Source organism: Coregonus lavaretus, assembly GCF_964263955.1.
Source record: "Coregonus lavaretus genome assembly, chromosome: 17".
In the NCBI taxonomy this organism is placed as follows: Eukaryota; Metazoa; Chordata; class Actinopteri; order Salmoniformes; family Salmonidae; genus Coregonus; species Coregonus lavaretus.
In genome coordinates this window covers 12,824,363-12,841,254 of record NC_140004.1, presented here as the reverse complement: position 1 = coordinate 12,841,254, position 16,892 = coordinate 12,824,363, and the positions used below count along the sequence as shown (strand labels likewise).

The window sequence follows — 16,892 nt, the reverse complement described above, 5'->3', positions numbered from 1 at the left end:
GTTGTCTTCATGAGATGGAGTCATCCAATGTGGTGGTATTTCACAAGTAACTACGTTGTATCTACCTGGAAACAGACACAACTTCATTTTACAGCCCTTTTGATACAAACATACATGGTAACTAAAGGCAAAGTACATAAAAACAACTTGAGGGTATACCAATGTCAGGATGATTGATTGATTGAATGCATTAATGTGGTAAGTATTTGGTAATAAATAAAATATCTGCAGATGTTGTTACTAGGTATTTACATAATAAGTAACTTCAATACTTACCTTTTGGCTAAAGGGGACTACTGTATAATTACATTTATTTATTTCTTATTCACTAATTAAGCATGTAGTACTTACTTGCTTGGTTCCTGGTAATTACATTTGGGACTAAATTGTTAACATGTATTTACTTTTTGTTACTAGTTATTTACCTAGTTATTACCTAGTAATTACAGGGCTGGAAAATGAAGGGTTACCAGGCACTCATTATTCAAACCAGGAGAATACACCAAACTGTAACCGAATAATAACCATGTTGTGACCCGGACTCACCTCCATCCCCAGCAGTTTCAGGGCTTTGGGCTGGAAAAGTAACAAAACATGGTTATAGAGAAAGCAACACCGTCAAGGGGAATTCGTCACATAAAAAAATATGCACACACATAAAGGGACACAGACAGGCCAGACCCACTTACACACACTCAGGCCAGGTGTTCAAGTACAGAGAGAAATGCCATCGTGGTCTCAGAGCATTTCATATTATTCTGTACTTAAATGTGAGACACTCCATTTAGGATGATATGTTACGTTTTGTATGGTATGTATTAATTTGTGGATCTCCATCATTCATTTCATATGATATGTTACGAATTACAATTTGTATGATATGTTACGATTTGCAATTTGTACAATATGTTAAGAATTGCAATTTGTACGTCTTTTGAATGTGCAAAACGTACAGAATTCTACGAATTTGCAAAACGTACGATACGTTACGAATTCCAATTTGTTGTTGCTAACGTTAGCTAGGGGTTGCTAGGTGTCTAATGCTAACTTTAGCTACCTGGCTAACGTTAGCTAGGATAGGGGTTAGGGTTAGGGTTAGGGGTCAAGGTTAGGGTTAGCAGTTAGGTTAAAGGGTTAGGGGAAGGGTTCCCTAAAAGGGTTCAGGTTAGGGTTAGGCGAAGGGTTAGCTAACATGCTAAGTAGTTTCTTATTATTTAAAATACTAAAAGTTGTCTGTAATGAGATTTGAACAAGCGACCTTGGGGTTGCTAGATGGCCGCATTATATGCCCACCCATCCACCCTGACCAACCACACTTCTTTCGTTTTTGCCTTAAGTAACCTCCTATCTTATGTAACCACACCAAACATATCATACTAATTTGAGTGTCCCGGATTTACTTTTACTATGTTACGTCTTTGAGACCAGTCTGGAAATGCATACAGTGCATTCGGAAAGTATTCAGACCCCTTCCCTTTTTCCTCATTTTGTTACATTACAGCCTTACTCTAAAATTGATTAAATTAAATGTTTTTTCTCATCAATCTACACACAATACCCCATAATGACAAAGCAAAAACTGGTTTTAAATTTTTTAGGAAATGTATTACAAATAAAAAACAGAAATAACATATTTGCATAAGTGTTCAGACCCTTTGCTGTGAGACTCGAAATTGAGCTCAGGTGCATCCTGTTTCCATTGATCATCCTTGAGATGTTTCTACAACTTGATTGGAGTCCACCTGTGGTAAATTCAATTGAATGGACATGATTTGGAAAGGCATACACCTGTCTATATAAGGTCCCACAGTTGACAGTGCATTTCAGAGCAAAAACCAAGCCATGAGGTCAAAGGAATTGTCCACAGAGCTCCGAGACAGGATCGTGTCGAGGCACAGATCTGGGGAAGGGTACCAAAAAATTTGTACTTCATTGAAGGTCCCCAAGAACACAGTGACCTGCATCATTCTTAAATGGAAGAAGTTTGGAACCACCAAGACTCTTCCTAGAGCTCGACGCCCGGCCAAACTGAGCAATCGGGGGAGAAGGGCCTTGGTCAGGGAGGTGACCAAGAACCCGAAGGTCACTCTGACAGAGCTCCAGAGTTCCACTGTAGAGATGGGAGAACCTTCCAGAAGGACAACCAACTCTGCAGCTCTCCACCAATCAGGCCTTTATGGTAGAGTGGCCAGACAGAAGCCACTCCTCAGTAAAAGGCACATGACAGCCCGCTTTGAGTTTGCCAAAAGGCACCTAAAGGACTCTCAGACCATGAGAAACAAGATTCTCTGGTTTGATGAAACCAAGATTAAACTCTTTGGCCTGAATGCCAAGCGTCAAGTCTGGAAGAAACCTGGCACCATCCCTAAGGTGAAGCATGGTGGTGGCAGCATCATGCTGTGGGGAAGTTTTTCAGCGTCAGGGACTGGGAGACAAGTCAGGATCGAGGGAAAGATGAACAGAGCAAAGTATACAGAGCAATCCTTGATGAAAATCTGCTCCAGAGCGCTCAGACTGTGGCGAAGGTTCACCTTCCAACAGGACAACGACCCTAAGCACACAGCCAAGACAACGCAGGAGTGGCTTCGGGACAAGTCTCTGAATGTCCTTGAGTGGCCTAGCCAGAGCCCAGACTTGAACCCGATCGAACATCTCTGGAGAGACCTGAAAATAGCTGTGCAGCAACGCTCCCCATGCAACCTGACAGAGCTTGATAGGATCTGCAGAGAAGAATGTGAGAAACTCACCAAAGACAGGTGTGCCAAGCTTGCAGCGTCATACCCAAGTAGACTCAAGGCTGTAATCGCTGCCAAAGGTGCTTCAACAAAGTACTGAGTAAATGGTCTGAATACTTATGTAAATGTCATATTTCAGTTTGTTATTTGTAATACATTTGGCAAACATTTCTAAAAACCTGTTTTTGCTTTGTCATTATGGAGTATTGTGTGTAGATTGATGAGGGGGGGAAAAACGATTGAATCCATTTTAGAATAAGGCTGTAATGTAGCAAAATGTGGAACAAGTCAAGGGGTCTGAATACTTTCCGAATGCACTGTATGTTCCAACACAATTAAACAACACAAGTGTCCTGTTCCAGATCAACAGTAACCTGTTCTAGACCAGACAGTAACCTCTTCTAGACCAACCGTAACCTGTTCTAGACCAGACAGTAACCTGTTATAGATCAACAGTAACCTGTTCTAGACCAGACAGTAACCTGTTATAGATCAACAGTAACCTGTTCTAGATCAACAGTAACCTGTTATAGATCAACAGTAACCTGTTCTAGATCAACAGTAATCTGTTGTCTTTAGATAGTAACCTGTTACTGTAACCTGATATCTTTAATCTCTGTGTGTTTGTGTGTGTGAGGGGGTGGCTGGCTAAGTGGAGCTCTATGCAGGCACTCGGATGCGTTTTAAAGCAGGCTGTGTACAAATTATGCATTAATGAGCCATCATGTGACCTGCTTCCCCAACTGCTGGTAAAAATAACTCAGGCCTCCTGTGGGGATGTTGGTATCTGCATCTATTTCAGGGCTTTGTTCCTACCACAGTGTGTGTGTGTGTGTGTGTGTCTGTATTCACACTGCTTTTTCATCTAAGATGAGACTGTCAGTGTGCCCAAATCATTTTAAAACAGGTGACAGATCATTTAGATGTATACCTCTTCTTCTTTCATCCTCTGTCTCTCTTTTTCTATCCTTCACTTTTGCTATCTCTTTTCAACCTCATGCACACATGCATACACACTGCATAGTCATTGGGTGATGTTGATGGAATAGACATTGCTCTACACAATAGTCCTAGAATAAAGATGTTCTATAGTTTACATTTAGTCTGTTCTTCAAGGAGCCTTGCAGGAGGAGGCTTTGAAACTGAAACATCAACAACAACAAACATATCTATAGACGGGTTAGCTGAGAACATCACAAAAATGATGTGCACGCTTCACAAGGCCCTGTCTTGTTGTGATTCTGGATGGCCAGATAGCTAGCAACAATGACAAGAAAATGCCATGTGGGAAATCATAAGTGGCTCGTTTCAGTTAGTTTTATCTTGGTCTTGATACCATGTCTGTTTTTTAAGTGTTTTGACTGATGTCACATCTATGCTAATATGGCTCAAATTCACTAGCTAGCTAACTAACAACTGTAACGATGTATATGAGAGAGAACAAGTGCTCATTGTGCAACTTTATTTATGTTTTCAATAAACATTGGAGACGAACTATAGTTTACATGTGGTGAACAATCTAAGCCAACCCTGTCTGTTCTGCCCCACAGTTGCGCACACATCAGTTTTGTTGCTTAACAATCAACCCGTCTATTTCACAACCGTTGTTCCTAGCAGTATAGTGCAGTGCAGTTTAGCACGGATCTCTGCTTTCTAGTACTAGTTTGTGAGAGTTTGCAGAGGGAGAAAATGAGACCGTATCCCTAGTGCAGATTTAGAATTAGAGTGATATGCATTTACATCCTGCATTCATATTTATTTATTTTATTTTACAGCATCCTTCCTTGATCACACACAAAAAGGTTACCTAATTACCAAATTTACATCACTCCAAAAGTGAGGCTCAGGTTGGCTTTTAGTTTGCTAGTCAGTAATTAGAAGCAGTGTTTGTGTTTCTGTTTCTGTTTCTACACAGAATCTGTAAGCACAGCAGCACCTTCATATTTTACTGCTTCATTCTTAATATATGACAAACCATCCCATCACCTGCAGGCCCAAATTAAACCAATAAAAGCACCACACAACCCACTACTGTCAGTCAAAACCTAATCCCACACCTTGAATCTCATACCCTCATAGCTCACACACGTACACTACCGTTCAAAAGTTTGGGGTCACTTAGAAATGTCCTTGTTTTCGAAAGAAAAGCAATTTTTTTGTCCATTAAAATAACATAAAATTGATCAGAATTACAGTGTAGAGGAGTGGGAGGCCCCGGTGCACAACTGAGCAAGAGGACAAATACATTAGAGTGTCAAGTTTGAGAAACAGACGGCTCACAGGTCCACAACTGGCAACTTCATTAAATAGTACCCGCAAAACACCAGTCTCAACGTCAACAGAGAAGAGGCGACTCCGGGATGCTGACCTTCTAGGCAGAGTTGCAAAGAAAAAGCCATATCTCAGACTGCCCATCTTAATCTTTTATTTTTATTGGCCAGTCTGAGACATGAGTTTCAGATGAAAGTTATTTGTTTCTGGCCATTTTGAGCCTGTAATCAAACCCACAATTGCTGATGCTCCAGATACTCAACTAGTCTCAAGAAGGCCAGTTTTATTGCTTCTTTAATCAGCACAACAGTTTTCAGCTGTGCTAACATAATTGCAAAACGGTTTTCTAATGATCAATTAGCCTTTTAAAATGATATACTTGGATTAGCAAACACAACGTGACATTGGAACACAGGACTGATGGTTGCTGATAATGGGCCTCAGTACGCCTATGTAGATATTCCATAAAAAATCAGCCGTTTCCAGCTACAATAGCCATTTACAACATTAACAATGTCTACACTGTATTTCTGATCAATTTGATGTTATTTTAAAGGTTAAAAAAAATGCTTTAGAAAACAAGGACATTTCTAAGTGACCCAAAACGTTTGAACGGTAGCGTAAATGCATTACAGCCATATGCATAACACACAAAAAGACACAGATAGCAATATTTACACAGTGCATTTGTTTACAAACGTCACCCCACATGGACACACACTTCTCGTCTTATTCTGAACACTTAAAGCATACCTGAGGGGAGTCTACCAGGTTAATAATAGTAGGTTTGTAAATTATATAGTACCGAAGACCAGTCTGGGAGTTAATTTGACCATGGGAAAAAGAGATACTGCGTAAATACAGTACCACAATGAATGTTCGATTCAATTGATCCCACAGAGACAAGTAGACATGCAGACACATGCACATGTATAATTAGCAGAATAGGAAACTGTAAAGCTATTCTGCCACTCACTCTTTTGGGTCCAAAGAGGTTATGATACAGAGTTCTAAACCTCTTCCTGGTGTAGTTGCATCGGTAAGCTCCGCCCATCAAGTACTCAATGACCAATCCGATGTCAATGAGACTAATGCGGTAGTCTGGTGGCAGGTTACCCTGGGGACCAAGAGATTGGTCAGACAAAACCGCACACACCCATGACAGTTGAGCATTAGAAGGTGAAAGGAAGGGAAAACACCCCACACAAATCATACACACTTCACTTCACACATCCACACACTTGTTTTGTGCTAAAAATAATACGTGATTAGTTGATTCACCTTGAAGTAGATCCAACTGAACCCTGGATATTCTTGCTTGGAAAGAACACACAAGGTCAGTGAGTATACAGCACAAGGCCAAGGAGAGATGGGAAACACAGACCCCCGATAAGACCACAGAGTTTATAACCTAGTTTAAATTAACTTAGCTTAACTAAGCTTAGCTTAATTTATCTGACCTTAGTTTAATTTAACTTAGCTTAGTTCAACAGCACTGAGATATACATCAGTATACTGTACTCTGAGAGGAGAGGGGTAGAGGAGTAAAGGAAGGAGGAGGAAGACCATGAAAATAGGAGAAATGTTAAGGAGAAGATGGAAAATTACAAATCTTGAGGAAATTGAAAAATATAAAAATCTGATTAATGCTGACTTAATTTGCCTGATCACTCTGTGCTAATTTGCATTTGTAATGTACGACCAGATCGTATCAGGGGTTCAGTGCTGGAAGAGAGAGACAGACAGAAATGATAGAGCGTTTCTTGATAGAAATGGGCCTTATCATCCCCTTCAGATAGAAATCAGAGCTCTATGATCCTACTGTAATGACCAGGAGGCCATTGGGTCCAAACCAGTGGAGGCTGGTGGAGGGAGAAATGGAGGATGGGCTGGGACAATTATCATACATCTACGGATGATTTGATACCATCTCATCCACTGCCCCTGGTCACTTTTAGTGGAAAGCTCCCTACATCCCCTAGTCAAAAAGCACTCCATTTTGTTTCTGTTATCCCACTAAAGCCTCACAATTATCCAGCCAAAGATCAGAGGCAACACTTTGAAGTGGGAGAACCCCAAAGCAGGATGTGCTTGTGTATTTTTTCACATGTTAATTTGAAATGCACCACTATACCCTTCTCCTTCCCCTTCATTGAACGGCCTAAACCATGCTGTGTGAACATACGGTATCCCACATTGGCTTCACAGTATTAGATCTATTACGATGTCAGAGTCCTCCCCTGCCATTACCTTCAAACAATCTAACCCTACCATGAGTGAGCTGACCTCGCCATTTGAGAGAGCCTGTCTGGAATGCCAGATGGGCAGGGTTTGCACTTATGGGACTAGTTTATTGGTTCCATTTCACCAGACAAGCTCAATCAAACAAAGCTAAAGTAGTTGAAAGAAAACAAATAACATTTGTTTACCAGGTCTGCTTACACTCTCACAAGGTTGTCCAAAGTAGTGGCAATCATATTAATTATGTATAGGCCCCCAAATTAATCAATTGCAGATAAGAGAAAAGTGCACTGTGGGAGCAGATAAAGGAAAAGCACACTACAGGTTCACTCGGAATGTTTAACTCTGCATTTTTTAGACAGGTGTGGTTTTATCCTGCGTGTGTCTTCCCCTCTACTGGCCGTGGTTAATCCCTACCACATACATGTGAACTCCTCCTTTTCTTTCCTAAAGTCCTTTCCTCCTTTCCTTGCTCTCTTTCCTTTCCTAGCTCCCTTTCTTTTCCTCTTTTCCTATCTCCCTTTTCTTTCTTCCTTTCATAGCTTCCTTTCCTAACTTCCTTTCCTCCTTCCTTTCCTCTCTACTGGCCGTGGTTAATCCCTACCACATACATGTGAACTCCTCCTTTTCTTTCCTAGATTCCTCACTCTCCTTTCCTCTCTCCCTTTCCTTTCCTCCTTTCCTAGATCCCTTTATTTTCCTCCTTTACTAGCTTCCTTTCCTTTCCCCCTTCCCTATCTCCCTTTCCTTATTTCCTTTCCTTTCCCAGCTACCTTTCCTTGTTTCCTGGCTTCCTTTTCTTCTCTACCTTCCTTTACTCGCCTCCTGCCGTATTTAGGAAAGGAGGAAAGGAAAGGAAGCTAGGAAAGGAGTAAAATAAAGGGCATTAGGAAAGGAGGAAAGGAAAGGAATAAGGAAAGGAAGTTAGGAAGGGAGGAAAGGAAGCTAGGAAAGGAAGAAAGGAAAAGGGTGAGAGGAAAGGAATCTAGGAAAGAAAAGGAGGAGTTCCCATGTATGTGGTAGGAATTAACCACGGCCAGTAGATGGCGATAGTATTGGTTTTAGTAACAGGCTAGTTTTAGTCACAGCTAGTTTTAGTTACAGGCTAATGCGGGGCTGCAGCTGGATGCATCTTGATTAGTACATGGGCTATCTGACATAAGACAATGCTCTGATACAGCATAATCATTCTGATCAAACCTACAGTGCCCTACTCCTTTATCTTCAATTGATTGAATTGGCCCATTGTATATGTCAACTAACTGATTAACCTTCATTAAAAAAATATGTAACAATTACTGTAACACCTCAACTTGCTTTCATGATGCTAGGTACAAAAGGCTGTACCCAACTAGTTTTTATCACTCCAAGTAACGTGAGGTTGTCTCATTCCAGCACCAGGGGCTCCAGGGGTTAGAGTTCAGGGACTAAAGTTACACACTAAATCCAATAACAAACACCAACAATAATGCCTGAATCCCGATTCTTCACTCTTCTGCCGAAGTGTGCAGTTGCACACTCCCGCTCATGGATTTAATAATGGTGTCCCTTCATCTGATGCTTACACTAACAATTCAATGCTTTTAAATCCGTGATGGGCAATTGCACACTTCAAGAGAAGGGTTGGGAATCGTGATGTAGCCAATGACAGTCTAAGCTTTCCTACAGAGAGCGAATGGGGGAAGAGGACAGAATATGTTTGGGCCACCCTGGTGAAAGCAATGGATCCTACTACTGCACACCAATACCCCACACTCACTACCACACCTTCACACAGCAGGACAAGAGGAAGAGAGGAAAACACAGATATTTGGCAAAAGCTAGAGAGCCATGCACTACGGTTAAATATTTGTGTTTTAATTAACCTTTTAAATAGAAAATATAAATATTTAATATATATATTCCAATATCAGTTTATTGGTGTGAATTAGTGATGCGCGGGTCAGCTATTTGTTCACCCGCAATTGCTAATAACCCATCCGCAACTGCCCAACTATATGTGACAAAGTGAAAAATTATAATAATTAGTATACATGCAGCTTCTCTTCTGTCATTACTTGTTACCCTAAAAGACTAAATAAACCCTTGCTCACCAGAATAATGTCATAAATCGATAGAATGAATGCTTCAATCTAGTTACATTTACATTTACATTTTAGTCATTTAGCAGACGCTCTTATCCAGAGCGACTTACAGTTAGTGAGTGCATACATTATTCTTTTTTATAAAAAATAAAAAAATCATACTCCCCGTGGGAAACGAACCCACAACCCTGGCGTTGCAAACGCGATGCTCTACCAACTGAGCTAGATCCCTGCCGGCCATTCCCTCCCCTACCCTAGACGACACTGGGGCATTTGTGCGCCGCCCCATGGGTCTCCTGGTCGCGGCCGGCTACGACAGAGCCTGTATTCGAACCAGGATCTCTAGTGGCACAGCTAGCACTGCGATGCAGTGCCTTAGACCACTGCGCCACTCTGTAAAGTTCGTTTTCTCTTTCCTCTTTCATCTCTGCTTCTCTCACATGGCAAAGATGTTTAGGGTCCAGGGAGAAAATGTAATAAAAAAAAGGGAACGATTTTCTGTGCAAAATTTCCAAATGAAATCAGTTTTAAGGAAATTAAAAGCTGTCAACATGTTTTTGTTAATATTTCAGTACAGCTTGGATGCATATTTTAAGTGGTTGAAACACTATCAGCTTTTATGATGCTGATAAAGATCCTTTACAGACGGTCCCTAACCACGCATTCATTCTCTTAAAATGCTTAAAGAAATAAACAATATTTCTCCACTCCTGTTCCAGAGTAAAAATGTACATTTGGTGTATCATTTTACTGCAAGAAATGCTTAACTCTGCAGGATTCAATATTATATTAGGTTATGTGAGAGGTTATAGACTTACAGTCAGTTTCCAGATTTCAGTGAGGCTACTTTAACCCATTTGAACAGCTCAGTTCCCTTGACGTGCCATTTTGAATTCCCTGTCTTGTGACTGTTGAAGTTGTATAGCACTTCACAATCATCACACATAACATCCTCCGCTATCATCCTCTTTTACCACTTCACCAAATATTTCCCAAACATTAGAAGGCCCTCCCTTCTATTTAGATAAAGAGCATAATGGGTCATAATCTTGAATTAAGGATTACATTTAATTAAAGCAAATTTGCGTACAATTGTTTTGTTACATAGGTACTGTAGTCCGGTCAGATTTTTATGTAAATCCTTTTGGGTAACAATGTCATAATTTTTATGATAACTTATTAATGAACGATTTATAAACTATTAATAACTAAACATTCCATTATTTGTAAAGATTATACAGATTTATAAGCATATACTTTATAGGGCGTAAGTATTATAAGCGTAAAATTCAAAAGCATGTATAACATTTGTAATACAAGCATTTATGAGCATAATAGCTTGTTCATTAAAGTTTTATAAAATGTTAGTGCCTTTGGTATATTATAGAATATAATCAGTATTAGAGGGCTAAGGGACAAGCAAGACACACACCGAGACAGAGAGTCGTGGAGAAATGAATGCCTCATATACACTCAACAGTCCTCCATTTGGCAAATCTGACCATAATTATATCCTCCTGATTCCTGCTTATAAGCAAATATTAAAGCAGGAAGCACCAGTGACTCGGTTAATAAGGAAGTGGTCAGATGATGCAGATGCTAAGCTACAGGACTGTTTTTCCAGCACAGACTGGAATATGCTCTGGGATTCTTCCGATGGCATTGAGGAGTACACCACATCAGTCACTGGCTTCATCAATAGGTGCATTGATGACGTCCCCACAGTACGTACATACCCCAACCAGAAGCCATGGATTACAGGCAACATCCGCACTGAGCTAAAGGGTAGAGCTGCCGCTTTCAAGGAGCAGGACTCTAACCCGGACGCTTATAAGAAATCCCGCTATGCCCTCCGACGAACCATCAAACAGGCAAAGAGTCAATACAGGACTGAATCGTACTACACCGGCTCTGACGCTCGTCGGATGTGGCAGGGCTTGCAAACTATTACAGACTACAAAGGGAAGCACAGCCGCGTGCTGCCCAGTGACACGAGCCTACCAGACGAGCTAAATCACTTCTATGCTCGCTTCGAGGCAAGCAAAACTGAAGCATACATGAGAGCATCAGCTGTTCTGGATGACTATGTGATCACGGTCTCCGTAGCCGATGTGAGTAAGGCTTTTAAGCAGGTCAACATTCACAAGGCCGCAGGGCCAGAAGGATTACCAGGACGTGTACTCAGAGAATGCGCTCTGTGTCTTCACTGACATTTTCAACATGTCCCTGACTGAGTCTGTAATACCAACATGTTTCAAGCAGACCACCATGGTCCCTGTGTCCAAGAACACTAAGATAACCTGTCTGTAGCCATGAAGTGTGTTGAAAGGCTGGTCATGGCTCACATCAACACCATTATCCCAGAAACCCTAGACCCACTCCAATTTGCATACCACCCCAACAGATCCACAGATGATGCAATCTCTATTGCACTCCACACTGCCCTTTCCCACCTGGACAGGAGGAACACCTACGTGAGAATGCTATTCATTGACTACAGCTCAGCGTTCAACACCATAGTGCCCGCAAAGCTCATCACTAAGCTAAGGACCCTGGGACTAAACACCTCCCTCTGCAACTGGATCCTGGACTTCCTGACGGGTCACCCCCAGGTGGTAAGGGTAGGTAACAACACATCTGCCACGCTGATCTTCAGGCACGACTGCAACACCATCATTAAGTTTGCCGACGACACAACAGTGGTAGGCCTGATCACCGACAACGATGAGACAGCATATAGTGAGGAGGTCAGAGACCTGGCCGTTTAGTGCCAGGATAACAACCTCTCCTTCAATGTGATCAAGACAAAGGAGATGATTGTGGACTACAGGAAAAAAAAGAGGACTGAGGAAGCCCCCATTCTCATCAACGGGGCTGCAGTGGAACAGGTTGAGAGCTTCAAGTTCCTTGGTGTCCACATCACCAACAAACTATCATGGTCAAAACACACTGAGACAGTCGTGAAGAGGGCACGACAAAGCCTATTCCCCCTCAGAAGACTGAAAAGATTTGGCATGGGTCCTCAGATCCTCAAAAAGTTATACAGCTGCACCATCGAGAGCATCCTGACTGGTTGCATCACTGCCTGGTATGGCAACTGCTTGGCCTCCGACCGCAAGGCACTACAGAGGGTAGTGCGTACGGCCAAGCTTCCTGCCATCCAGGACTTCTATACCAGGCGGTGTCAGAGGAAGGCCATAAACATTCCAGCCAACCTAGTCAGGGACAGTTCTCTCTGCTACCGCACGGCAGGCGGTACTGGAGCGCCAAGTCTAGGTCCAAAAGGCTTCTTAACAGCTTCTACCCCCAAGCCATAAGAGACCTGAACAGCTAACCATGGCTACCCAGACTATTTGCATTGTCACCCCACCCCACCACCTCTTTTACGCTGCTGCTACTCTCTGTTTATTATCTATGCATAGTCACTTTAACTCTACCCACATGTACATATTACCTCAATTACCTCGACTAATCTGTGCCCCCACACATTGACTCTGTACCGGTACCCCTTGTATATAGCCTCCCTACTGTTCTTTTATTTTACTTCTGCTCTTTAATTATTTAAAAAAAATTATTTATCTATTTCTTTACATAACACTTATTTTTCTTAAAACTGCATTGTTGGTTAAGGGCTTGTAAGTAAGCATTTCACTGGAAGGTCTACACCTGTTGTATTCGGCGCATGTGGCAAATAACATTTGATTTGATTTGAACAGTCCAATCTCAGACTGACTCTCCATAATGAATGACATGATGATGTTGTACACACTCACTACTCAAAGAGACACCCAATTTGGTGTAAGTTCCCTGGTTTAATGTCAGACATGCAGGACTACAAAATGTTTGACCAATCTAGGGTTGTTGTGCATATGGGTACATAATACCGCGTTGGACTCAAATGGAGTGAGTATGTACAGAGCAAAAGAACGAGAGATGGGAGGGGTAGAGAGAGACGAAAGACGGAGACATCTCTACGCAGCCACGGCTGTAACCCCAGCTGAAAAGGAGAAAATATGGCTCCTAGATGTGCCGTTAGCAACAATAGCAATCTACAGAGCTACACACAATCTGCAAACAAAAGCAACACAAGTCTAGACCAATAAAAAATGTGCTGCCCTTGCATTCGCACACAAGCAAACATTCACACAAACGCCTACGCAGTCACACACACTTAACTATACCTTTTTGACGTCTCTGACCAGGTGGTATAGTGTGTTGGATGGTCCATGCCTCTGACAAAACAAATAGAAGGACAGTTTAGTCCGTGAGTCACGCCACGACCTGCAGCAAGTTGCAGAGCTATGACAGATGGCTCATTTGAATCAAGTACCAAACTGTAGGTACAGTATTATGCTGTTGTTCATAATGAACACGTATGAAGGATGTTATATCGTCTTATGTAGCTGTTATAAAGGCTTTAGGAATGCATACCTTACAGAGGAACACCAGGAGGGAGTATAATAGTTTCATAGTTTTATAACAACTTTTGTTATACAAATACCAGGGGTTATAGCAGTTGTTACAACAACGTTATGACTGTATGATACATTCCATATGACATGGAGTCAGTGAGAGGTCAGAGTTCAGAACTGTCAGGCATGGTGGAGCTGTAGTGTAGTACCGTGTTGTAGAGCTCCTCCAGTCTGGAGAGGGTGAGGAAGCGATGCATGCTCACTCCGTTCTCGATCAGCAGCTTGACGAAGTCCACTCTGTCCAGCACCAGCGCATCCAGCATAGACTGCTCCAGAGAACCCACCTACCATACAAACATACACACAGGGAAGGCACAGTCAGTTAACTCAGGCTTAACCATCAAGAAACAGCATATGGATGGATACAGCATAGATTTCACATTTTCACTTGGACAATGCTGTCTGTAGTCTATACTGTAAACAAGGGAGTGAGAAGTTATAGGCTGGGTCTTACAGGCCACTGCTGTCCGTAGATGAAGATCTGGCTGCGGGCAATGTCCACTCGGTTCCAGGCCAGGGCCAGGCTGAGCTGGTCAGGAGCTGATGCGTTGGCGCCTAGGAGGAGGAGAGGGGACAATAAACGTGTTTGAGAGCATCAATTTTGTTCAGTCGATCAACAAATAATAACGAGTAGTTATTTGGAGTGCAAGGTGATTTGTAGATCATTCCGTCAGCAGTTGCAGACTGCAATCTCAAATTCGCACATTTACTTCTCCTGCTGGAGGTGGAAGGTGGTATTTACTTTTTTTTCCTGTGGGCCGGCAGAACATCACTGTTTAGCAAGCAACAAAGGAGATTACTGTATTTGTGCGGTTCTTCTTAAAGGAAAGCCCAAGGCAGATGTTCTTGGTCTCCGACACCTACCGCTTGCTTTCTTTTTGAGAAAAGACATTTGTCAAGCTGTCGGTGGTGTGATAAATTGTTTTGTGAAAAGCACTTTAACCGGTAGTTTGAAAACTCAAATGCTGAAGGGAGGCAAGGTTGAGGCTACATACCTTTTGTGATGACTGACGGTTCTACTCAGCAGACTCAGTTGATCAGCAGAGATATTACACAGGCTTAATAATGGGAGCTTTTAAAGAGCTTGGTAATGAGATCCAGAGTAGTGTAATATGAGTTTAATAGAGAAGTCGGTATTAAAAGGGACTGCTCGCATTTATCACTGGTTTTAAATAACACTTCGCTCTCCGCAGCTCTGTAGTCGCTGGAGTTTATGGACCTTATCCCCCATCAATTACCCTGTCTCGCTCTCTCTCTCTCTCTCTCTCTCTCTCTCTCTCTCTCTCTCTCTCTCTCTCTCTCTCTCTCTCTCTCTCTCTCTCTCTCTCTCTCTCTCTCTCTCTCTCTCTCTCTCTCTCTCTCTCTCTCTCTCTCTCTCTCTCTCTCTCTCTCTCTCTCTCTCTCTCTCTCTCTCTCTCTCTCTCTCTCTCTCTCTCTCTCTCTCTCTCTCTCTCTCTCTCTCTCTCTCTCTCTCTCTCTCTCTCTCTCTCTCTCTCTCTCTCTCTCTCTCGCTCTCTCTCTCTCGCTCTCTTTCTTTCAGTGTGTCATTCTCTCTCTCTCTCTCTCTCTCTCTCTCTCTCGCTCTCTCTCTCGCTCTCTTTCTTTCAGTGTGTCATTCTCTCTCGCACACAATCTTTCTTTCATTCTACCTCTATCTCTCTGAAAACACACATAATGCACAATAAAGTCTGTACTCTATACTGGTCATGCTTGTGACAGTCCATCATGCCAGATACAGAGATCAACCACAGAAAGAGAGAGGGAGATGGACAGAGAGATATGAATAGGAGGACATGAGATGCAAAAAATAATGAGTGTGAGAGAGAAGGATGCATAGAGAGAGTAAACATGCTAGAAACATGCATCGCCTAGACATGCTGCCAAACATGAATTATGGAGGCCCGCTCTGTGCTCTCAGATACAGCGTTCCACTGAGAAGGAAGTCAGAGCGAGTCAATCACCTGGTATAGATTGGAAAACAGGCCCAAAGGACTCTGCTCTGTAGGCCTCGGAACCAGCAGCGTTGGGTGCTACGCTCCTGATCAATACCATGCACTAAACAACAAGTCGAAACTGTGGATTACGAGAGGGATGGAGGGAGGGATAGAGGAATGAAACAGGGGCTAGAGAGCTGAACGGATTGGCTCAATTGGAGGCTTTTGTTTTATAACCTTCTGAAGTCCACTGTCTGACTTAAGGAGCCTCTTTAAATATTAGCTATGAGTCAGTTACCTTTTAGCAGAGCAGTGAGAATGGCCAAGTCAATGTCCTGGTGTCCCTCAGACCCCATCCGAAAAACTGTTATCTGAAACATACACAGAGAGAAAAGAAAGAAAGAAAAAGGAAGCGAGAGAGGGAGACATTTACATAATCTGTATGTGATCTGTACATCATTACTCACTGGGAATTTCTTTCTTCCTTGCTTTGTGAATAAATAAATGAAGGAAAATGTTTTACAGATAGAGATTATTAACACTGAGTAAACCAGTCACATCATAGCTCAGTTCTTTTGATACATGGGATTAGAATGAGCTGTAAAGAGCTGCTGTCTGAAGCTCTGAGCAGAGGAAACTACAATATACAGTATAATATATGCTCCCTAGTTGACACACTTTGGAGAAACAGAAACTGTAAAGTAGCTCGTATGCAGTGTGCTCCCAGTAGAAAAGAAGGGAAGAGATAGAATGGAATAGAGAGAGAGAGAGAGAGAGAGAGAGAGAGAGAGAGAGAGAGAGAGAGAGAGAGAGAGAGAGAGAGACAGAGAGAGAGAGAGAGAGAGAGAGAGAGAGGGGGAGAGAGAGAGAGAGAGAGTGAGAGAGAGAGGAGAGAGAGCGAAGGAGAGAGAGAGAGAGAGAGAGAGAGAGAGCGAGAGAGAGAGAGAGAGAGAGAGAGAGAGAGAGATATCTAGAGTGACTGTAGACCCTTTGTTGGAGTATAGCACAGTAGGCAACAGAAACAGAGAAGGAAGAAGGGGTACAGAGCGAGACAGTGGGAGAGAGAGGGTAAGATAGCAGCAAGGAGGGAGAAAGAGAAAGCAGGGGGAGGGTAAAAGCGAAGGAATGCGGCAGTTCCTCCAGATTTTGTCGCAT

The 16,892-nt window shown here is 42.4% G+C and overlaps 1 protein-coding gene across 1 annotated transcript in view; it reads right to left on the bottom strand.

Moving 5' to 3' along the window:
- LOC311145177 (transient receptor potential cation channel subfamily M member 3-like) overlaps window positions 1-16,892 on the bottom strand; it is a gene marked incomplete at both ends in the record, with an annotated part of 342,943 nt that overhangs the window by 97,591 nt on the left and 228,460 nt on the right. Inside the window, 7 exon segments of the mRNA XM_084181386.1 lie at window positions 547-576; window positions 5,983-6,123; window positions 6,288-6,323; window positions 13,513-13,563; window positions 13,953-14,087; window positions 14,258-14,358; window positions 16,036-16,108. Coding sequence (XP_084037512.1) covers window positions 547-576; window positions 5,983-6,123; window positions 6,288-6,323; window positions 13,513-13,563; window positions 13,953-14,087; window positions 14,258-14,358; window positions 16,036-16,108 — 567 coding nt within the window.